The sequence below is a fragment of the Melanotaenia boesemani genome, chromosome 11, assembly GCF_017639745.1.
Source record: "Melanotaenia boesemani isolate fMelBoe1 chromosome 11, fMelBoe1.pri, whole genome shotgun sequence".
NCBI lineage: Eukaryota > Metazoa > Chordata > Actinopteri > Atheriniformes > Melanotaeniidae > Melanotaenia > Melanotaenia boesemani.
This window is the reverse complement of record NC_055692.1, coordinates 22,776,681-22,801,524: the sequence shown is the minus strand read 5'-3', so window position 1 is coordinate 22,801,524 and position 24,844 is coordinate 22,776,681. Positions and strand designations below refer to the sequence as shown.

At 37.1% G+C, this 24,844-nt stretch overlaps 1 protein-coding gene across 2 annotated transcripts in view; it reads left to right on the top strand.

Moving 5' to 3' along the window:
• The window catches only part of LOC121649606 (GDNF family receptor alpha-2-like), a 67,094-nt gene extending 55,439 nt beyond the window's left edge, over positions 1-11,655 (top strand). For both annotated transcript variants that reach the window (XM_042000558.1, XM_042000559.1), the window contains exons 7-8: positions 4,750-4,862; positions 9,310-11,655. In XM_042000558.1, coding sequence (XP_041856492.1) covers positions 4,750-4,862; positions 9,310-9,435 — 239 coding nt within the window. In that variant the 3' untranslated portion in view covers positions 9,436-11,655. The remainder of the gene's footprint in view (positions 1-4,749; positions 4,863-9,309) is intronic.
• The last annotated feature ends 13,189 nt before the right edge of the window (positions 11,656-24,844 follow it).

Genomic DNA, 24,844 nt, shown 5'->3' with positions numbered 1-24,844 from the left:
CTGCTTTCTTCAGGAAGCCACCCACCTTGTCATACGAGTTCAAAATGCTGCTGTCTTTGCCCTACAGAGACGTATTCACTTCATTCAGTTTGCTGAAGATCTCGGCTAAGTAGCACAGCTGTGCAAGCCAGTTTTTGTCCTGGAACAAGGTGACAAGGGGAGATTGATGCTCAGCCAAAAAGGTGTGTACTTCAGATTGTAACTCAAATAGCCGATTGAGTGTTCTTCCTCGAGAGAGTCAGTGCACTTCAGTGTGCAGTAGCAGTTGTGTGTGTTCTGCTCCCATATTTTCACAGTGACGGCGAAACAGGCGTGCATTTAGTGGCCTTGATTTTATAAAGTTGATCACTTTGATGGTGTCGTTCAAAACGTCAGGGCTCATTTTCTTGGATCCCAGTGCCTCTCTGTGTATAACACAGTGAGTCCACGTTGAGGTTTTCTTTTTTTACGCGGGCTACAAGTCATCTCGCTTTGACAACATCAATATCTCCTCTCCGTTGTGCTCATAAATGTCACCAGTATCAATGTATCTCACAAAAGCAACAAGTTGAGCATTTCCACTGACATCTGTGGTCTCATCAAGTTGGAGGGAAAAGATGTTTAGTTTCCCCACAACTTGCTCAACAATGTCTGTGCCCATTTTCTCCACTCTATAGAAAACAGAATTTTGACAAAGGCACCATCTTTAATTTCTCAGCCAAGTTTTTGTCCAGTATGGTAGCAGTAGAGTGATGGTCTGGCTGTTGTGTTGTGCCGAACAAATTTGCTTTGCCAAGGGGAGCTTCATGGGTATAAGGCTCCTCTTGAAAATCTGATTTTATTTAATTATTACTTTTTATTTATTTAATTAATTATCTTATTTATTCATTTATTTTGAATTATGGAATTTATGTAGTCTTCCTGGACCTAACCAGAGGGGACAGAATAAAACAGTGATGGATAGAAATAAAAAGGAAAGTAGAAAAAAGGAAGAGGAGACAAAGATACAGCAGATAGAAGGCAATGATTCCTCAATCCAACCTAACAGCAGACAACCAACTGCTACACTCATCAGGAGTTCCCCCAAAAAATAACAAAGACAGTAACAACATGTATCACATCAACAACCAAAGTATCAAACACACACAAATAAAACCTAAACAGAAGTAGCTCTTAGTTTATGAACCCTAGTTTATCTACAATTTCTTCTTCATTTTGGGCCTGGTGAGGAAAGCATTTATAAGAGGAGCCAAAGCTAAAAGCATTAGGGACATTAACCCCCCCCAAAAAACAAAGTTCTATCAAAAACTTGCATCTCAATTGGGAATGGTGTGCTATGACTTTTACTGTACAAAAGTCTTACGGTGTTTACATAAATTGCAAAAATACTGCATTTTTTTCCCCATAGGAATGAATGGGATTTGGTTGACATGAGCAAAAAACCCAGCCTACTTTGGAAAATTACAGATCAGGCCTACTTTCACCTAGAAACATCATTCAAAGTTAAAACAAGTTATGAAAGATAAAACTTTGACTGACTAAAAAGTTATTTAGATATCTTTTACAGTTTTAACACAGTCACAGGTTATGTTTTAATATATTCAGAATATTCATAAATCGGCCCAAAATCCTTTCCACTCTAAGATTTACTGTAAATCTGGCCCAAAAAACTTCTCAAACAACAGTTTTCTCTGTACATACACAAGTTATATATCAAAATGGAGGAATTTAAGTTGGCTTCTAATAAACTTTGCTTCGAAGGAACTGGGACTTACAGATCTTGAGCTACGGTGTTTCAAGTGTCAGAAAGTCTACTTTTCCCTCCCATTAACCTCTATTCAACAGAAACTTGGATTCCCAGACTTAATCGCAGTTCTCGTGTGTTTTTAACTTGCCACCATTTAAATTCTCTACACAGTAGGGAAAAATAATTTACATCCATGAGTTCCTCCAACCCTTTTGGCCCTCACAATTCAAGATTTTTTTTTCTTTTCTTTTTTATACAAGTCTTCGTTTGCAAACAGCACTTGGTTGTTTGAGGGGTTTGTTGAGCCCTTAATTATCTGTGAGCTCTGAGTCTGTCTGTTTAAGACAATATTTCCAGAAAAAAAGCCCAAAAGAAGCAACTTAGCCCCTCCTAAAGAAAAAGAAATATGTTGGTCTTGCTCAAGCCTTTTCAAATGTATTGTTGTTTTTCATTTTTCTTACAGCAGAATCAATTAATTTGAAAAACCGATTTTAATCATTTAATAGGTAGTCTTTTTTTCTTAAGGCTTTATAGAGCATTTTAATTCTTGGTAATGTATAAAAGAAAACACAAAACAAACACCTCAAAGGTTCAGTTAAGACACGGTTTATCTGTCTTCCCCTAAAGAGGTTCTTATCATTACCTCCTTCTCTCAGATTATTAATGCTAATTAAGTGTTTATAAGATGTGATAAAAATGTGAAGTTACTTTTTCCGGGATATTGACCTGATCTGATTTGAAGATTGAACATGATATCACATTGGTAGTTTATGTTATTTAAGTAGCTCACATTTGAAATAGGATAAATGTTCACATATTTGAATATCTTCAAAAAGTCAATCATTTCATTGGCTATTTCATTTCATTGTTGTAATAAATTCCATTGCCTGTCCCACATGCTTGCTTTGCCGAAAGATGGTTTTCTGTCATGAGATGCCTGCATTTGAATGTGAAGTGTCTTATTTATTTTTAGCTGTTGATGTTTTAGTTGTTTCTCATTCAGACTTGCTAATGCAACCAAATGCAGCAGCTCAAGCTCAACATTGTTCAGCAGTTTGGTTATCTTAGTGGTCAATGTAAGACAACTATGTTGGATAGTGGCTGAGCAATTATGACATGAGGAATCCTTTTATTCTAGGAAATGGTGTCCTACATTTTCATTACCAGTTTGATAACACCATTCATCTCATATAAATGTAATTAAATTCAAGATCATAAGAAAATGTTAAATGAGTAAACTGTTTCATGCAGAATAAGTTCAAAGTTTTTAATAAAAAAAGAAAACAATCTTTCATCTCCTGCAAACTAAACTAACCCCCACCGTAACCTCTTATTCAACTAACCTCTCATTTTCAGTGTTTTTGTTTCTTTAAAGAAAACATTGACAAACTAAAATGATGGGCAAATGAAAACCAGATGCCTTCCATTTTATGATATTCTGTAAATGAATAGTCATTCAGAAGAAGTCTTTTAGCATATGCATTTGACTAAAATATGCTGGGAGTCCAACAGAAAACATTCCAGCTAAAAGGATTATTAATGACAGTCAAACACAGTCTGAACTCTGATTCCCTCCTGTTTTGATTTCTGTTCTTCTTGTTCCCTATTCCCTTATGTTGTACTTCATCTTCCCCTGCAGGTAGGACAATGCAGGCTATGCCCAGGGGTTAAGGGAAAATTTGTCCAGAGTCATTAAAAAAAATGAACTGCTATCGGCAATGAGCTTAATCACTGAGTGGAACATTTGGGCACAATGAAATATCCTGGTTGGGAGCCCTCCGGCCATCTAGTTTGATTTATGACTTTATTCCCTCATCTTTGTGAATCTGTCGGGAGAAAGCTGATGAATATAATGAATATGTTTATGTGTTACATGTGTGTGTAAATTTTTTCTGTGTTTTACTGTGCCTTATATAATAGTTTGTGTAGGTGGACAGAGGATGTGACAAATCTTTGAGACCATGCATCAGAGGTACACTTGTGTGACGATTGGATTATGCATGTGCATTCCACAACTATCTTGTTTTGTCCTTTGTGTGATAGCAGGGAAATGCCATTCCCCCTTTGTTTGGGAATGTTTTGAATTTGATCAGTCACATAAATCTATTCAAAGTCATCTCTGCATGCTGACCTTATAATGGAGGTGGTTGCCAAGCAATTACATGCTTTGCCTTCTCTCTGGCTGAACAAAGAGAAACAAGCCTCGTGTTTTAAACGGATGAGCAATGAAAAGGTACTCAGCCCCTATTTTACCATATCTAACTGAAAAGCTGACTGAACAGGGATTTATCACATTTTTGCAGACTTGCACATATACACTCTCAAAATTACACACATGCGTACAGTATATCTGCAGGCACAGACACACAACCTCTCCTAAATTCACAGACTACTGTCCTCTGTTTGAACTGATTGATTTGTCACTTTTAAGAGATTCTATTGCAATCCTCTACTGGCAAGGAAATTAGCACTCATCGGCTCAAGTGTGGACATTGTGTCCCTATTTGGTCACCTTGTTGCAGTCCAAGAATGACTAGTGCAACATTGCAAGTGTTTTTGTAATGAGCAAAAAGCATGAACCAAAGTTGTTTGTGTTTGATAAATGCATCCATTGTGCCTCAGCAGGATTCCCTTCCCTAGAAGGGTAATTACTTGCTAAATTGACAGGGTAAACATGCAAGGCAGAAAAAACGAAAAGCACATCTTACAATGTTAAATATACTGTATTGCCATTTCGTAAAATCCTGTACGGCCCCCTAGACAGATTTCACAAATAACTCTCTGTTTTTGTGATTAGTTTTTACATAAAACTTTCAAGGATACTAACAAAGCAAAAAGACTGCCTCTATGTACTTCTTTTTTCTCCTTTCCTTTGCAGTCCCTACTTATGCCCTGCCTCGTTCCCTGGGTTGCCAAAGATTGGGCAAGGGATCAAGAATTTGACTTAGAGCTGTCTGTCTGCTAGCTGGCTTCGTGCTGGGATGGAAGTCAAAAACAAGTGACTTTATTCTCTCTCCCCGCAGGAAATGCCATTCAGGCCTTTGGTTATGAGATGTACAGCACACAGAACAAAACTGTGACTGTCCCAAGCACTTCAGCGACAGCCAAACTGGAGCCCTCTTTCGAAATCACAAAGGTAATAGCCTTGCATTATTTGTTTCAGTATGTAGGGTGTCATGAATATTGTCACATTAGTCATTAACTGCCTTGTTGTGGGTTAGATAGAAACCTAGAGAAATGTTTGTTAATCTTGGCGTGTATCACATCATATATAGGTCATTGTATTATGTAAAATGTAAACAAATGTGATGTTTTTGTTGCTGTTAGTCTAAATATATCCATACATTTCCACCACTTTCCAGAAACTTCTTTGCATAAATTTGTTAAAATGGACCCATTGCATTATGAACCACAAAAAAACCTCCTCCACTCTGTATCCATGAAAGGGGGATTTTGTACTTTTACAAAATCCTAAAGCGCAACATGCAGCACCATTCCCATTCACATCACATTCTATCTCTATGCTTGTTAAAGCCATTGGCACATCAAAATACACGCCTTATGATAAGACAGTTTATGCTACGCCCAAGATGATGACATGTGGTTGAAATATTATTTTTCTCTCTTAGACAATGGAATAGTCAAAGGAACGGGAGGTGGGGGATTTAATCTGGATTAGAGGTTCTAAAATACTGGCCCAGGGCCTGTTCTCTGCTAAATGCCGACCACTCTGAAGACTGCAGTGAACTCAACTGAAACTGGGCTTACCGTCTGAAGCAGAAAAACATCACTGTTTGCTGTGTTGGACAAATGCATGGATTTTTTGTCTTTTAATAAAACTTTACATTTTCTCCCAAACCGTAAAGATGAAGATCCCCACTCTTATTCTGTCTCTCTTGAAAATGATTGAAAGATTTCACCCTGCACTTAGGGCTCAAAAGAGCTTTTCTTTGACTGTTTTTTTCATCTTTCTGTCAATTTTGATTGATCCTCACAATGAAATATTCTTGTGTTTTACAGGTGTAGTTTAGATGTGCACTACAACCTTGACATGTATGACAAATTATGTTTTTCACCTTTGCAGGAGACCCAGTCACCCAGTTTGGCTGAATTAGATATGGTAGTATAAAAAGTGCTTTGTACAACATTCTGCTGCTGTTTTATTGTTCATGTAATTTTTCACTGACTATTACAGATCCAAATCCAAGCAGTGTGCGGCGTTTATGAATGCCAATTTGTTTGTCGAATGAATGACTCCCATTAAGACGTATCACATCACAGCCATTAAATGGTCACACTTCACCCAAGGCATTCAGTATTTCGCTTCACTCCGAAACCCTCATTGTTGTCAAGACAGCAAATTAAAACCTTAAAAAATGTTGCAAAGAGGAGAATTAATGAACGAGCACTACTGATAACAATAACACTATATATTTGGGAAAGGTACTGGAGACACAGAGCTGGAGAGGATTGCGGAGAGAGAATGGATGATGCTTTCTCCAAAGGTTTTGTGTGCATGTGTGTGTGCCAGAACTGATGCACTGCTCAGTGCCTGTCTCTCTGCAGCATGGTGTTTAATTTATTGTAAAAATGGTAATTAGGAAACAATAGGACGTGTGATTACTCAAGCAGGAAGTTTATAATTAGAGAAGGAGCTGGTAGGGACATTTTGGGCGGCCCTGTATTCTCCAGCAACCATGCCTGGCAATTAAAACTTGTCAAACTTCCACAGCAGATAAATTGAGGAAGTGTTGTTATGGTATGAGTCCTCTTGGCAAAAAAAAAAAAAGGATGTCCTAAGCTGTAAATCTCATGGTGACCAGCGTGAGCCTTGTAGTAACACACACTCTGTGTGCATACACATGACAACAAATGATATGGGTAAAAGAATGTATGAGGTGTGAGGGATAGATACACTATCACAATGACATTATATTGGATAATGTTCAGCCTGTTTCTGTTCATGTCAGTCATGCTGCTCCTTCTTTACATTTCAAGGTATTTTTAGCTAATTCAGGCACATTGTTATTCAAAATGACAGTTGTTATGGGCCTCAACATGCTCAGTGAGTAAATATGAGCTAAAGCTCTGTCCAAATGCTCAATCCTTTCTGTCACGTACATGAAAAAATGTTAATGAAGTTCCAGTTTGTAAAAGTCAGACAACTAACTTTACCAGAGTTTTACTTTATCACAGAACCTTTTTTTTTGTCTTGGACACCACATTTTCATCCTTTAGAAAGTCTCATGCTAGACCATTTTTTATATTTCCTTCAGTTCTCACTCACTGATTAGGTTTGGGCAGCAAATCTATTTTAATAAGGCAAAACATCTGAGATAATAACTTGTGATTGGTGTACCGTAAAATATAGATTTGGAAACTCTGCTGTTTTTCAAAAGCATCATTATGTGACATATTGGCTGATAAACGTTGATGTGATGCATATTTATGGTGTTAAAGAGACATAAAATGGGAACAGTTTCTCTTTTGACTTAGGCTGCCTCTTCTGTAGATCTTTCTACTGTACCTAGGTGTGGCATGCAGTTTTCATATCTATGAAACGCACCGGAGTGTATGCGCAAGTACCCTTAGTTGCCATCACATCTCCTGGGAAACTATGTACTGAAAGACAATTACTTTCCTATGTGTTTTTTTTTTTTTGTTGTTTTGGTGGTGGTGGGGGGGGGGGGGGGTGTTTTTTAGTTTAATGATAGAAATTTTGAACTCCCTGTGGTATCCCGGGTCGCAGTTGCATTTTTAGTTGTATTTAAAAGAAGGTTTAAAACAAGTGGGAAGCTTGTCTTGCCTGTGTTCTCATGTAACGTTGTCGCTGTTGATTTTCAGTTTGGTCGAAAAAAATTGACTGAACAGAAGTTGCATAACTCAGGGTTACTCGATAACTGGCCTTGGGACATGTAGCCACGTTTCACTGTAAATTTAATTATGTGCTGATTGATAATAAAAATTGATGTCAGCATGAGCAGTTGGTTCAATGCTACAACTCAGATATGATCTGAACAGTTTAAATATACTCCTGAGGGATTTTTTCTCTGTGTTTGTGTGGGTGCTGAAGTGAGTGTATGTTTTGACACAGGTTGTATCCTGTCACAGTTTATGCATGTGTGTGCATGTGTTTGTGCTTTAGTCACCCATTTATGTTTATGTGTACCTCCTCACAAGCCTGTGTGGGTCTGCGGATATTTGCTCCAGCCAGAGATCTGGACTCATGTCAACAGGCTGCTGCCACACATCGCTGCCTTTGCTAATTAATTGGCTTTTAGTTGTGGATTTGTTTGGTGCATTGTCAAGCTACCAAGCACTGGCCCCTACATGTGTCCCTCTTTTTTTGGCAACTGTCATTTTATTTCTTTGTAAAATGCAAATGCACAAGCATAGGTACTGTGATAAAAGCAGCTATTTTGGATGCTGCTTCGTTCTCTCCTTCATGCTCCCTCACTTTTACCCCTGTAGGAAAAAATATTGTGGCTTCCTTGTTAATATAATTCAACACTATTTTCTTCCTTCATTATTTAGTTTCTCATTTATTTGTTACCTTGTTCTGGTGGAAGATGAGGTGCTAGTAGATAACATCTGAATGGATGCTTTTTTCTATGTACAGGGAAATGGACCAGTGCAATCTCTGCAGAGGTTTCTTTGGTGAAGATGAGGTGGGGGGGTAGAGCAGGGGGAGGATGAGGAGGAGCAAATGTTTCATGTTCCTTATGATGTGCTTTGGTATTTCTGTGCTGGACTGAAAATGGTTCCTCTGCAAATTGAGCGGGACTTCTTTAACTTGAAGGCAAATGGTTATGTTTGGTGTTACAAGAATCCGAGAAAATTGAAAAAGTATTCAAAATGCTCACAATTTTATGGAACAGCACATAATGGCACTCATTGTAGTGTGGATGCAACAGTGGACCTCTGGAGGCCATAGCATGCAGTATCTGGACTGATTCCAACTCCCCCATTGTAATGTTAACAGCGTAGTAATGCACCATCTCAGTTTCCATGTTGCACATAAAGTTACTTTACTCTGAGCATAAGAAGAAACTCTCCAGTGTATTCATTGTGAACACTCAAATACTATAGCAAGTGTTTTGTTCAGCATCTACTTACTGTAAGATATGCATTATGAAATATTAAAAAAGACACCCTTAGATGTTGCTGGCATTGCCACATGTTTTTCCTGAAAAAAAAGTAAAGATAGCTTTAAAAACTATTTAGAGACTTTCTGGCACAACCTAAAAGAGTTTAAGGAATAAGGGCTCACAAGATTCTTTCCCATGTTGCCATCTTGTTTAAGAACCCATGAGCATGCCAAGTAGCAGAGTCCTGAAATGTACTTCATATATCAAAATATTTGGTCATAGTCAAACACGTATTGCTCATGTCAAAGAGGCTCTGGTATGGATACAAGTAATTTCTACAGTCTGTCTTCTCCTCAGCTCTGACCCTGTTCTGGCTTACCTCCCTCATCTTCTCTTTTTCCTTATTAAATGCCAGAACAGAAAAACAGCATGAGTGTCTGAATCATGTCTAACCTTTACATGTCTTTTTCCCTCTGTGTTCTTCTTTCTGCTCAGTATTCTCCACCACCTATAGGTGCCCTGGACTTGGGAGAGGATCATTCTCCTTGTCTCTGTGCCAGCGTCTGGGTGCTGCTTCCCAGTCTGGCTTTGGCTCTGATCCTGGCCCAGCATGCCTTGTAGAAGTGCCAGGCGGAGGGAAAAAAAGAGGTCATCCACCCACAAGCTGATCCCAAATGCAGAAGGTGTAATTTCTGAGACTGATATTAAGAAGGCTGAATCTCTGGTGACAGTTGACATAAATGGTATTTATAAAAGCGGACAACAAAAGAAGAAGAGAAGTGGAAATTATTAAAATTTTACAACTGTAAGTTTGCTGTTCATTTGATGAATTGTCCAGGCTGACCTCAACTGTGATGGAGCACACGGCTTTACAAAGGACCTTTGGTCGAAAAGACCAGAGGGCCATTCTCGGTAAGCAAACTCTCGCTCTGACTAAGACATAAAAACCTGAAAGACCGAAGATGCTGCAAAGACTTCTGAACTTTCCCCACTAAAGGAGCGAGAGAAGAAATGAACAACATTATTGAAAGAAGACAGAGTTGACAGAAAAGAAATTGTTGCAGAGAGAGTTGGAAGGAGCATGAGGTAAATATTAAATAGAAGAATAAAAGAGACATTTTTTTTGTTGTTGTTTTTTGACATGACTTAATCTTCTCTTTGATGAACAGATCAAACATTTAGGGACCTAAAAGAGGGATGATTGCATTCTGTCTCTTTAAGCTAGTGTAAACTCTAAATTGTAAAGTGTACTCAGTGTTCTAAGTGTTGGTATAGTATCTGTGACCATAATCAATCGACAGTACAGATTTTTAATTTGGGTGCTGCAGTATACTTTCTAAGCAGGTATTGAAAAGAACTAAAGCTGACAGTTAATGGTCCTATGGTCAATAAAGATGTTGTTGTTAACTGTGGGTGTTCGTATGTCCACCTGCATATGTGTATATTTCTGTCTATGTATATAAATTACATTTTTCTTTCATTCAGCATACTGATATCTAATACCTGAAAGGACATTATTGTATGTTAAGATTGCTCTGTGTTGCTACCAATGGAAGGCCTTCATTATCTGCATTTATATTTGTCTATTAAGGTTTAATCACAAAGAATGTATTAAGCGATGGGATTAAATGAGCTCAAATTTTGAAAGCCATATTCTGTGTGTGAACATCATATTGTGTTGGGTGTCCTCATTTACTTCAGCGTATGTACTGTGTGTTTACATGCAAAAGAAGCATTTGAGCATTTTTTCCTTCCTCATGGTTGAGTTTGTGATGCATATTACAAACAATGCAATTCACTTCACACATGCAAATACTTTTTAACCCTGCTATTCTGCATTTTAATGATCCCATATTAGTTAAATTGCATTTTATTTTGGAATTAACATACATAACCATATGTAACTGCTATCATGAATCTGGTGCTGTTTTCACCTTTGTCTGTCTTGGAGATGCAGCCATAGCAGAAAAAGTTGTCATCTTGAGACAGATTTTGTCCATTAAAATACCCCCAAAACCTATTAAAGATAGTACTGAAAAACCTTTATTGGGTATTTTGTTTACAGGAAATTCAAGTTTGACTTAAAAAAAAAAAGTGTTAAAAAAATGTCTAATGTATGCATTTCCACAGTCTGTGAATCTACTGGGCTAGTGTCTAGTGTAATACCATTCTTGTTAAGACAGACAAAAAGAAAGTCACCTTATCCTTTAAATTGTTTCCTTGTTGACTGGACATTGTTCCACATGGGTAAGTTTGTTGCAGTTGAAAGCCTCCAGCAGTTAGATACCAGTTTCAAATACAAGGAGTTCTTGTTGTCTATTGAAAGGACTTCAGTGTAATTCTGTATAACAGATGTGATTCATAATTCAACCATACTGCATTCATCTGCAAAACATTACACAGCACATTTGTACACCTTATATGGCAGAGTGAGTAATATTCTACCATACAATTAGAAAAGCACTAAAATAATACTCTGGGAATATTAATGTGCCCATGATATATGAGATGCTTTTCTGTTCAAATATATACAATCTGGGATTTCCTGACAAAATGCTGACACACTTTCTTTGGCATGTTTGCAGATGACAGATTCATTTTTTGTTTTGTGTTTACACTTACAGTATTTTTCCCTTGAGTGTCTGAATGTTAACTGTCCTCACAACCATTTATTTCACAGAAATGTTTATGTCCTCAGGCAGAGCATCAAATGCAGTGCTGTGCCACATAAACACATGTTACAGAATCAAATGGTCTCATATTACCAGCTGATTTAGAAAAGGTTTCTAAACTGTCTGTCATGGATCACAGATGTAAAATTAAACCTAGCTCATTGTGTTATCATTCACTGTGGTTGTTCCAAAGTTACACGGCATGGTAGATATTCTGTGCAGAAATGACACATATTTCTTAGTGAGTCGATTGCTATGGGCTTCAGAGAATATGCAGTAAAATGTTTTATATATATATATATATATATATATAAAGAGAGAGAGAGAATTATCAGTTTAGATGTTAAAATTTATGAGAATACTCTTAATTTAAAAGTACAAGCTAAGGGCCTGTTCTCCTGTTTCAAAACATGTCTATGATTATACCTGTTTTAAAGTACCAAAAGATTTCAAAAGATGTCACAGAATCTATGACTGATTTTATGTCAATTTTAAAAAGGAAGAATAGATGGGATACTAATGAAAGTTGGTCTACAGTCCACGCTCCAGCTGTATTAAGCATCCCTCTGTATCTGGTCCTGGCAATGCTGCAGTCCTTTTGAATAATAAATTACCTCAAAAAGTTTACATTCAAAATTAATTTGCAAGATACAGTTTAAAGAGTGTTGTAGAAAAATTACCAAGAGTCTGGAATGAGTAAAAATACAGAATACAGAATTACTTGCAAGTAATCGAGAGTGGCCGTCTCAACTTGCATGAAGTCGAGAGAGACTCTGGGGAGGCAAGAGGAAAAGCAATAGATATACATTTCTGTAGAAAGAATCCTCCCTCCTGAAGACCTTGGGTGGACACACAACTCCAAGAGCTGACGTCAAAACAACCTCACATAGTTGTGTCTCCACCAGAACCAGTCTGACTAAGGGTCTGGGCCAGCTCCAGATAAAGGTCATCTTACCCTCGTAGTGAACTTATAACATAGCATGTATATGAAGAGAATAAACCTTAAAAGTGAATAAAAGCATGATAAGTAAAAATGTACAATGTATAAAGTGTAAATGAATATAGTAAAGGAAGTAATTATAGTTGTGATTATAATATATATAGAGAGAGCATAATAAGTCAAATTTCTTCCACAAGAGTCAGTCTTTGGCTAACAGAAAGCATTTCTGACCAGACCAAATATTTCAGTTTAAGCAAATATAATAAATTATTGAAGTTCAGTTGGATTTCTTTTTAATCCTAAAAAAAATGAAAAAAATAACAAGAATTTCTTGTCTTACATCAATGTTTCACATCAGTCCCTCTGTGATGAAGCAGGGATGGCAGTTCTTTGGAAAAAAAACAGCCTTGGTAGTCCATAATGTAGTATAGTCATAATAAAGTCCAGAGCCTGGGACAGATACAACCCATTGCTCAAGATACTTTCTCCAACAGACATGAGAATTTTTTTTATAAGCAAGAAAACCTTGTTATTTACATATGTTTGCATTTTCCTATTAAATTACAAACAATATTTGAGCTCACTACAGCAAGATGTGTTTGCCCAGTTTTTCTTTACCTGCAGTTACTTAGATTTCTTTGTGTCTTACTTTGTTCATTAATAATTTACTGCTTAGTGGAGTGTACAGCTGGATCATAACTAAAAGCCAAAGTGCAATAAAACTGCAGTGTTTATAACCTAGTGATAATTAAAATGTGATAATGTTTCAGCTAGAGGTCACTGACACTGAAACCTTTCAAATAGGTTTCTTTAAATACTGCATGTAAGACAAGAGCATTTCTACTACAACTTATACGCAACTTGTCAGTGAATTCTGCAACATAAATGCAACATGCGAGCAAACTTATGTATATTTGTATATATTTTACATGATTTACAGCTAAAAGCTCACTGTTAAAGTGGCTGTCACCAGAACAATAATTTGCATACTCCCTGCCTATTAATCAAATTCTAAATTTGGTCAGTTTGTTGCTTACTTTTCAGAAAATTTGATGCAGCACTGTGAGTGATTATACAGTCAACTTACCATAAAGGTGATCAAAACAGGCAGATAAATTAAAGGTTTTGACATGTAGAATATGCAAATAAATCCATCAAAATTCAAACTTCCCCTCCTCATTTGCCCTTCCCTGGTGTTAGTTTGGGGTGAGAAACACAACATATCAGCAGTTCTTTCAATGAATGTAAAATAGTAAAATAATGTATATGCAGGAGACATCCACACTACAATGCACAATTTTTTAAATGTACCAGGGATTTTATTGGAGATATCACCAATGCAGGAACGCAGGGGTGGGCCAGTTTAAAAAGAGACTGAATGAAGCTCTTGTATAGGGGGAGAAGCGAACTGTGACAGCTGAGTGTGGATGTTGAATGTAAAAGCAAAATGATATAGTTATCTTTCTCTATGGGCATAATTTAAGCCTCTGAGTCAGAAATGCAAAACATGTGCAGAGGAAAGTGTTCAGCTGCTAGTAGCAAATGTTCATGTGTGTTTCTGGGAAAGCATGCATGTATAAATAAAATGGTGTTTAAGTATGTGATTGGGAGACAGCAATAAAATCTGCTAGATTAGCTTTTATTTGTTTTTTTGTTTTTTTAGAAAGGAATCCTTGTGGTGTCCAGTTTGTTTATTCTCACCAGACAACCAGAAGAAGAAAAGCAGATGAAGCTGGTAGCAGAAAAGTTTTGGGGGCATGGGAATAAAAAAAAAGCGGCAGGTAGCTGTACATTTCACAGTTGATTAATGAGTCAGTAGGATGATGCCTCTTATCAACACTCCACACATGGCAGGGGGAGAAGAAAGGTTTACTGAGGGTAGGTATGCTCCAATCACAGATGGCTCCTATTGCTGTCCCATCATTCCTTTCTGTGCTCACCCACCTGTTTTTGTCTCTTCTTCTCTTCTCTGCTGCATTTTGCAGCTGACGAAATACCCTGTGCTGTTTGAGGAGTCGGTAAGCTTTGCCTGGAAAATGCATGATACATCTGTTATGGCGTTCCCAATGTGGATCCCACTCTTTGTTTGGAGATTACCACAGGAACTGATGTAAACACTTGTAATGAGTTGTTAACATGGCTTATGTCATCATGCAGAACAAAAAGTTGCTTGCAGACAGCTGAGAAAAATCAACCACTAGAATATTAGCAATAGAGATAAAGACGTACTTGAAAATATTTCACTTTCATGTTTGAAATAAATGTTTGATATAAACTTGTGTTTATCAAGTTTGATACGCAGCTTGGATGTGTTGACTCTTGATAAATATTTATGGCATGGCTCTCAGAACCAGTGCGATATCAGCAGCAAGTGATTCTTTTTTTGATGCCAGGGCATGGGAATCCATATCACAGCATGTATTGTTAGCACAAAATTTTAAGATAAATATAATAACATAAATTACAAGGAGAAAATTAGAAAAAGAAAAAGAAAAAAAAGCAGCAGACTGATTCAGTGTAAGTGATCACATTGATAAGTATAGTACACATTGTATCCTCACGAGACTAAATATGTTTCAATGGCAGCACAGAATAATGAGATGTTTTTGTCACAAGCAGTGAGCCACATTATTTTCTTTGTGGTTTTATGTGTTCCACTCAAGGTGTTAATATTTTACTAAAATACGATAAATCCTCTCCGGTTAATGGAATTGCAACACAGTATTGGTGGCACTTGCAGGGAATAAAAGCGATTAGAAAGAGACAAATGCAGCATGAATGAAACGCACTGCAAGGCTCATCTAATTTCAAAAAACTTCCTGGCCTTTGATTCCTCAGGACTGAAAATGGGAAGAAAAACTTAGAGAGGACGTATGCGAAGGCATTCAGATCGTTTACCAGTGCCGTGACTGAGGGGGGGTAAATGGTCCTGTTTATCCAGGGCCTACTGCAGGGCGGGGGCCTGAACTAACACACAGTTTGAGCTGATATCAGCAGCATGTGTCTTGAGTGAAGGCAGCATGTTAAAATTTATTCAGTGACTTTCAGAAATTCATCAACCCTAAGTTCAAGTTATTGTCAAGTTATGTGGGATTTTTTTCAAGTTAACCATCAAAGTTATTACTGCAAATCGTTTGACTTTTATGGACGTCACGATAAAAGTTTAAATTTGTCAATATTTTAGTCATTTCCCAGGGTTCAATCATGACATATTTGGTATCAACGGATTCCTTGTCATTCTTGGATTGTGAACATACTACTTTTATCGTTATCTGAAAAAAAAAATAATGCACCAGACAAAATTTGTGATTTTGATAACAAATTGTCTACCATAGTTTTTTTAATCAATCAAATAAAACAGAGAATGAATATATTCCAACTTTAAAACCATAATGAATGATGAATAAGACAGTCACTATTGTATCACCTACTGTTGGTGCATTTGAGTCAGATTTATTACCTTGTAAAGAATAGCTGACCTTGAAAAAGTTCTGTCTTATAATTACTGCTGAATTACTTCATTCAGTGCATTAACTAGAAAATAAAGTGACCTGAATCTGAAAGATGTGCAGCTTGCATGTGATAAGATACAGAGCAGAAGAAGTTTACATTCAGGCAGGAGGTACAATACAAAACATAACGTGTTTGTTGGTGTAGCCTAGCTAATGGTGTATTGCATAGCAAATATATATTTAACCTTTCACTAATATATCAGTATTAGCAAAGCTAAAGATCATGAACCCCTTGGTCTGCAGACACAGCAGGAGGTTCATCAAGTCCAGATGATCACTGAGGATGTGAGTTCATGGAGGTAGGGAAGTTCTTCAGTTTACAATCAGTCATCTGTAGCTGCTTTTATTTTACTGACTGCCATGCTATAAGCAGGTTAAGATTATCTTGTATCTGTCTAGCTTGTATGGGGTCTGTCCTCGTTGTAGCAGAGAGTAAAATATGGAAGATGCAAGTGAAGAAATGGGAAGTGAAGGTTGCTCTAAAGGCATTGAGGAGTTTGAGGAAAGAAGAGGAACAGGAAGTCAGTGAGAGGCTGAGTAATACAGAAGAGCACCTGCTGGATTTACCATGACTGTGGCCAGAGAAGCTTTTTTGCCATTTAGAGCAAGGATCACCAACTCTGGACCTTTTGAGCCAGTATCCTGCAGACTTTCACTGTGTCACTGCTGCAACACAGCTAACATTGTATTTATTAGCTTTGTCTTATACAATGGGGGAAATATGTGTGAGAACTATCGATCAAGTCCATATAGGGGCCCACCATGATGGTTTGTACATAGGGTCCATAATTTTGAGTTACGCCCTTGTCTGCCACATTTCAAAATCACATGCATGACACATTTGTCAAGCTACCAGTTTTTTTCTGGGTTCTTCATGTTTATAGCAACCATGTCTCTGTCAATGGCTGAGGAATAATAATAACTGCCATGAACTATTCAATTCTCAGAGCTTACCAATAAGGTAGCTTGAAATCTTTTTAGTCCTTTAAGACTTTTCACCCTTTGCCCTAAAGATTTGTTAGTTTAAACTGGTTGCTTGACATCAGCAGAGAGGTTTATAAGAGCTCCACTGTATCTGGCTGATAGTTTAGTTTTCAGTGATGCTTCCTTCACTCCTCTTTCAAACATCTCCTCTCTCTGTCTAAACATCACTTTGTTTTTTTAAAAAGGATTGTCCCTTTGGTTTAAAATGCAAGTAGAATGCAAGTGTTGAATTAAGGAGATGGTTATTCTGTGTTATGCCACACACTTGTGGAGTCAGTCTTCATGTATCTTGTATCTATAAATCATTACAGTGTTTGTTGCTTTGACCTAATTTCTCAGTTTTGTTAGTTTGTGGTCCGGTGGGCTTTTTCTGTTTCTTTGTGGATAGAGGTAGTCACTTAGCTATCCAAAGTGTGTTCCAAATTAAGTTTTAGTCCATTTTAAATGTAAAGACTTAACTTCTAGCTATTGCTGGCCAGTTCAGTAAGTTCAGTGACTGATCAATGGAATTCCAAAACCAGGGCAAATGCCAGTGGGTGATACGATCAGGCCTTTCTGCACAATGACTATGATTGAAAAACTTACAAATCTACCTATACAGATAAGCCCAGAGATCCTTTCCACTGAGAGATGCAACCAATTTGCCAACTTTTTTAGCCAAAAAATAAAAACAATTAGGCAAAATATTAATTCCACACAGTCACACAAGAAAACTGCACTGTGTCTAAAACCCGGAAATAATGGATGTTATGTCGCAATTTAAAATGGTTGATTTAAAAATCCTACAAGAAACAGTTTGGCATTTGAAATCAACAACATGCACTCTGGACATGATACTATCCGACTTTTTAAAAACAGTTTTTACCTCAGTAGAAAGTGATCTCCTACTGATAGTTAACAGCTCACTGGCATCAGGCATTTTTCCCAAGTCACTAAAGATGGCTGCTATTAAGCCCCTCGTAAAGAAAAGGACACTAGATGTCTCTATAATGAACTATACACCTGTCTCTAACCTCTCTTTTATTTCCAAGATTTTTGAGAAAGTTGTATCTCACCAGCTTAATGACTTTTTAAATGAAAGTGGAAATCTTGATAAATTTCAGTCCGGCTTCCGACCTCATCACAGCACTGAAACAGCTCCGGTCAAAGTGTTAAATGACATTAGGTTGAATACTGATTCTGGTCAAGTATCAGTCTTGGTTCTGCTGGATCTCAGTGCTGTGTTTGATACTGTAGATCACAGAATCCTGTTGCACAGGCTGGAAAACTGGGTTGGACTTTCTGGAGCGGTCCTTAACTGGTTCAGGTCCTATTTAGAAGGCCGCAGTTATTTTGTTAAGATAGGCAGCTATGAATCCGAGCAAGTGGCCATGACTTGTGGAGTCCCCCAGGGGTCAGTCCTTGGACCGCTTCTGTTCAACTTGTATATGCTCCCTTTGGGTCAAATATTACATAACTATAGCATTAATTATCAAAGTTATGCTGATGATACACAACTTTATGTGTCTCTGTCACCAGATGACTGCAGTCCTATAGACTTATTGTGTCAGTGTCTGCAGCAAATAAACATCTGGATGAAGGAGAATTTTCTACAATTAAATGAAGGCAAAACTGAGATTATTCTGTTTGGTAGCAAAGAGAAGAGGGTCAGCATTGGCAAACACTTGGAGACTTGGGCTCTTAAAATCACCGACCAAGTTCGTAACCTTGGAGTGCTGATAGACTCAGACCTGACTTTCAGCAGCCACATCAAAGCTGTTACTAAGAAGCTTTTTACCAGCTCAGAAACATCAACAGAATTAAAAGTTTAGTCTCCCAGAAAGACTAAGAGAAACTCATCCATGCATTCATCTCCAGTAGACTGGATTACTGTAATGGTCTTTTAACAGGACTTCCTAAAAAGAGCATTAAACATCTGCAGCTCATCCAAAACGCTGCTGCTAGAGTTTTAACCAGGACTAAGAGATCTGAACACATCACACCAGTTTTAAAATCTATACACTGGCTTCCAGTCAGTCACAGAATAGATTTTAAAACCCTTCTGATTGTTTACAAATCCCAGAATGGTTTAGGCCCAGAATACATCTGTGATATGTTCAGAAAATATAAACCTAGCAGAGCTCTTAGATCCAAAGACTCTGGTCAACTAGTCCAAACCAGAGTCCAGACTAAACATGGAGAAGCAGCGTTTAGCTGTTTTGCTGCAAACAAGTGGAACAAACTGCCAGTGGAGATTAAACTTTCACCAAATGTAGACATTTTTAAATCCATTTTTAACTTTAAATCCAAGTTAAAAACATTTATTTTCTCATGCGCCTATGCATGAAATCTGCATGTTAACTTTCTTTTTAACTTATCTTGCTTTTAATCATTTTAATTTAATTTATTATTTTATTGTGATTATGTGTAATGCCTTTGTTTTATGTAAAGCACTTTGAATTGTCTTGTACATGAAATGTGCTATACAAATAAACTGCCTTGCTTTGCCTTACTACACAAATTTAGGATTTTTTAAATCAGACTGTAAATCAAGAAAAGCTGAAATCCTTCAGATATACTTTTTTTTTTACAAAAAGAAGACTAAATGATGCATTTAAAGAAAAGTTAAATTAGTTAAATATTTATAATATTTCTTTAGAATTTAATTTGCCAGATACCAAGTCTGTGTAATCAGTATCCAATACATTTCATTTAACAATAATAAGACTCAATACAAGTGTCCATTTATTCCTTCTTTATAAAATTATTTGCATACTTATTATTATGATCACTTTTGAACATGCAAGAGTTTTAGAAGTGAAGAATTGAAAAGCCTGCTTACGTGTTATGGTTGCAGAGACAGAAAGAGCTGGTTCTTATTTTATGTTGATATAAAAAATACACATAAAGAGGATAAACATATTTTAGGACAAAAATTTTTCTCCAACAAATCATGTTCTGCCAATTGCTTTGCTGTCTCACTAGTTAGCACTTAATAAACAATGTAGTGTCTGACAAGTGTGAATAGTTTCAATCAAGGAGAAATAAACTCAAAGACAGAAAGATTGTAGTAGAAATCAAAACAGAGTCCACATATTCTTTTAGACTAACATCTTTGTAGTATTGCAAAAAGAGTGGGCAGCAGTATTGAACCAGACCACTTGAGATGTAATTCCTTGCTCCATTGAAGACAGACTGGACATGTCTATTGTCAAGGCAAAAAGAAAAAGAGAAAAGTGAAGGTGAAAGAAAAAGAGACGAGCAGGGAATGAAAGAGAGCCATCAACAAGAACAAAGAAGAGCTGGAGAGGACAAGGGAGGGAGGAGAGGACTCAAGTCAATGGAACTGTGAAACAAGCCGAAATAGATTCTACCATGGCTGTACAACTTTGACTGCGTCATGCCCACCCCTCTGCCTCTCACATGTGGGATGGTTATTGATGGAGCCGTCATACCCAGGCTGAACATCTGTTATGAAATTCTACTCCTCTTATTGGATTTGGTGATGAGCTCTCTGCCTCTCTCCCTCACAGCTGTAGTCTGGCCTTTATTGTGCAGCTACAGCCGTCCTGGGGAGGGCACATGTACACATACAATGCCCAACACAGTATGGCACATACCTGTATATGGTTTATTCCACTGTTCACCTGGAGTTTTGCAACTAGAACTGTTGTGGGTGGGGAGGGGTAAAGCCAAGAAGTAACCTAATTTAATGGTATAAAGTGTAATAAAATAGAAAAGAAGAAACAGCAGAAACAGAAAAATGTATATAAATGTTTATCAAGAATAAACTATTTTGGAATCTTCATATTAGAATGGACTCCATGAATAGTTGTGGCTACTGGAGGAATTTTCATCCAAATTTCCAAAGGCAGAGAAAATGAAAGGCAAGAGAGCGAGAAAGAGGGACAGCACAAACACAGTGAGGAGACAGAGTATAAAATTCACATGACAGGTCTGGTTATCTTGAATGCAAATGCTGGCTATGTGTTTGCTGGAGTGACACATTGGTTCTTTTATTGATAAATTGAGAGCCGCTATGCTATAATGCTACCAATATACTTTGCAGGAGCCGGGGTAGAGGACCCTCTCTAAAGGCATAGATGATGACAGACTGTTTAGACTGCTACTCATTTTTCTTGCACCTCCCGGCCCAGCGCCTTTACATGTTTATGACATACACATGGTGAAAGATTCATTATACTTTCTGTCTGTGGTTATTTAAAATGGTATGGGTGGATTTTTGGATTATCAGAGCTATATATATATATATATATATATATGTATATATATTTATATAGATAGATAGATAGATAGATAGATAGATAGATAGATAGATAGATAGATAGATAGATAGATAGACAGACAGATAGATAGATAGATAGATAGATAGATAGATAGATAGATAGATAGATAGATAGATAGATAGATAGATAGATATGCGTGTGTGTGTGTGTGTGTGTGTGCGTGTAAATGAGAACCTTTTTTACAACATGATTACAGTTTTTACCCCAATGAAATCTGAGGAAGGAATTGTTACACAACAGGAATTTAGATAATCTACTTTTAATGTTCCTTTGGTGTTAAAAATATTATGTGAGATTTTTCATCATATAACAGTGTTCAGTTATTTCTCAGAGAGCTTAAAACTGAAAAGATCCAGTCCATACAGAGGCCATACTGTGGGAAAAAACAGAAGCCAAAAAGCAGTCATACCCATCCTGAAATTTTATTTATAACACAATTTTGCCTAAAGTTTTTGTTTGTTTGTTTGTTTGTTTGTTTGCTTTGTTTTGTTGTTTGTTTGTTTATGTCACAGCTTACTGTCTCGTCAGAGGGTCTTTTGTCCGGAAGTCTAGGTGAAGCAAAAGTCCTTCTTTGCTCAGCCTTGTAAAGTATTTCTTGAAGTTTCTGAGCTGACACATGAGAAAATTGCAGGATGCTCCTTGTGGTGATATTTGCACCTAAGAAGATACTGTATTTGAAGGAGGACTACATGAAGATTATGGGGGAAAATAAAATAAAAATTTAAATTTGGGCAACACAAATATTTAGAAGTATACAAAGAAAGTAATTAACAGAACAAGTACAAAAACCTGATCTTGAAAGAAAAAGAGAAAAAAAAGAAGATCTGGTTCTGTCCATATTTTATGATGTCCTGCTCTACTGTTTGATATAGCAAAATTTTCAATGACTAAAGAACAAAATTTTTTCAAGAAAATTAAAACATTGTGAAGTAACATTTTTCCATAGTTTTTTCCTTAGTGTGAACTTTAAAGGGTTATAAAAACGAACTGAAAATTAATGGAGTGTGGAAAGTACACCCATGCTGATTCCAGCAGACTAAAGAGGGTAAATAGCAACGAGATGCTTTTTATCAAATGGGCTTTTTTTTAATCATCATCAGGTGTCACTACATACCAAAAAGCTGAAGTTTTGGCAGTATGCTGGGAAGTATGCTCCAGTGGCCATCCCAGCAAATTCACAGTGTCATCAGCCTGTATAATGATCAAAGAAACTGCAGAGAAGTATCAAGGCTATACAACGGATATTAAATATTATTACAGCACAATTAGAAAAAGACTGCAAAATATGCTTTCTTTTGAAGGGTTGCCTCTAAAAAGAACAGCATAGTACTGCGAATACAAGTGATATATATCTTTTAACACATTCATCCATTCATCTTTTGTTCAAATAAAAATTCACTGTAAATTAAATTCAGCAGCAATATTCCAGCAAGAGTATTCTGTGAGACCCAATCAGTGAAAAAGCATTTCCAGTTGTGGAAAAGTATTCAGACTAAAATATTTTCATTAGAAATTCAGAGTTAATTCTGCATGTCCTAAGGAGATTCACAATTTATTATATTTCTTACCCTCTTTTCTTTCTCTATGATGAACAACTGTTTCCACTCTGTCAGGGTGCCGTGAGGCAGTGTAACAACTCTCCACCCCTCAACCAATTAGAAAATTACTCAGCATATGAATTACTGTTCGAGTCCTTCATCAGTTACTATAAAACTGAGTATTTTGCTGCCCCAGCAAATTTAAGGCAACTGTGTGGGTGGTCTTATTTATTTCTTGATGTTGACGGTCCTATCATACCTACAGCAAATTATATGAATAATTATAAATATTTAAGAGTGCTGCAACCATGCACAGAAAGCCCATACTTGTGTAGACCTGTTGGAAGTGTCCATTCCAGGAAATCATTCGTCATGACTAAGATTACATGTCAGCATATCAAACATTGTTGATAAGAAATATAGTTAATATAGTGAACATTTTCACTGCCAGCAACAAACGAATTAGATACCCTGAACTATTGTTTTAGTGTTGCACAATTTAACATATCCAAAATGAAATGGGGAGTAGAGAGACAAAGGATAGATATCCTTGCATCTAAAATGGCTTAATATCTGATTTTTAGTCCAGCTAAAAACACAGAAGAGCTGTGTTCTCAAAATCTAATTGGTCCAAGTGTGGAGAGAGATTAGTTTAAAAACTAAAGTCTGAGCAAAATAGATCATACAGAACTCAATGCAATAGTGGGGAACAGTTCTGAGAATCTCTGAAGCTTGTATTTTTAGGTCTTTGCCCTGGGCTGTTGTACTACCCTGAGTCTGTGTACTTTGTGTATGCATTGAGGCATTCAGAGAGAGGTGAACAGAAAAGGGGGGGTGGGAGAAACAGTGGCTCTGAAGGTGGGAGATCGGCATTGAAGGAAGGAGAGGCGGTGCTGAGCCCCTGTCTTACCCCATATCCATGTCTCCCTTTTTCAGAGGTGAGCTCCAGGTTAGCATTCAGAATCAGTGCCTTGGCCAGAGAGTAGCAATCCACAACCAACAGACCCCGACCCTACGAGGACTCCACAGGCCCCCCCAGCAGGTGTAGATGGACGTGCTGAAAAATCCAATGCTGGTTCAAAACACCAGCCTCACAACCACACATAAGGGGGGGACACAAGAGAATACAAGAGTGGAAGGAGGGGGAGGTGCAGTAAGGAAAAGTGGGGAGAAAGAAATAATGAGAGTTGGAGTAACAGAAGAAAAATAAAAGATATAGAAAAGCCGATGTCTTTCAGATAGTGATGAGAAGCAGAGGGCTATAAACATTTTGCAGGTGTGTGATATACACTGCATCTGTGTGTGAAGTATAGCAACAAGGAGATAGATATGAAGAGTAGTGTAGAGACCAATGAGGAAAAAAGAAGACAATATGTTGAAAATTTACTAACTGGACTGAAGATTTTGTCATCTTTTTTCACAGTCAGTTTAGTGGAGTCTTTCTCCCAATAAAGCACTTTCTCTTTGAATACTGATGCATCAGTGTAGAGAGAGCTGCACTTTGCATCTGCAATACAATTTCTGAAGAAGAAGCTATACCACTACTACATATGATCTTTAATTTCAAACTGTTAAAAAAACATTTCAACATAGAGTTGTTAACTAATTTCCTTTAAAGCAAAGAGAAATTGGAAATCAATACTGTTCTCATTTCTTTTTGAATACAGTCAACCGGCAGTTATAAAAAGGACTGAAAACAGGAGGAGACATATTGCCTCGCTGTCTCCAGCGGTTAAATAAAGTTGTCTTTCAGCACCTCTAAAACTCACAAATCAGCATATTATACTGGATCTAGTCTATATAATACCTACAATAAATAAATATTGTCAGAGTCCTGCAGGAATACTTTACCTCATGGGTGGAAACCATAATCTTACTGTCTGTATTTGCAGTTTCCAGAAAGTCTCAAAGCAATGAGAAGTAGCTTCCACAGCTTTGTCCACAGGTAATGTAACCAGCACCTGAGACATTGCTGCTACCAGCTAAAATTAGTTTTGAATTGATGGGTAGTGTGCATCATAGATCAGAAGACTATTAACAACACAATTCACAAAAGCATCTACACAGCTGTTTAAAAGAAAAGAAAGATAAATAAAAT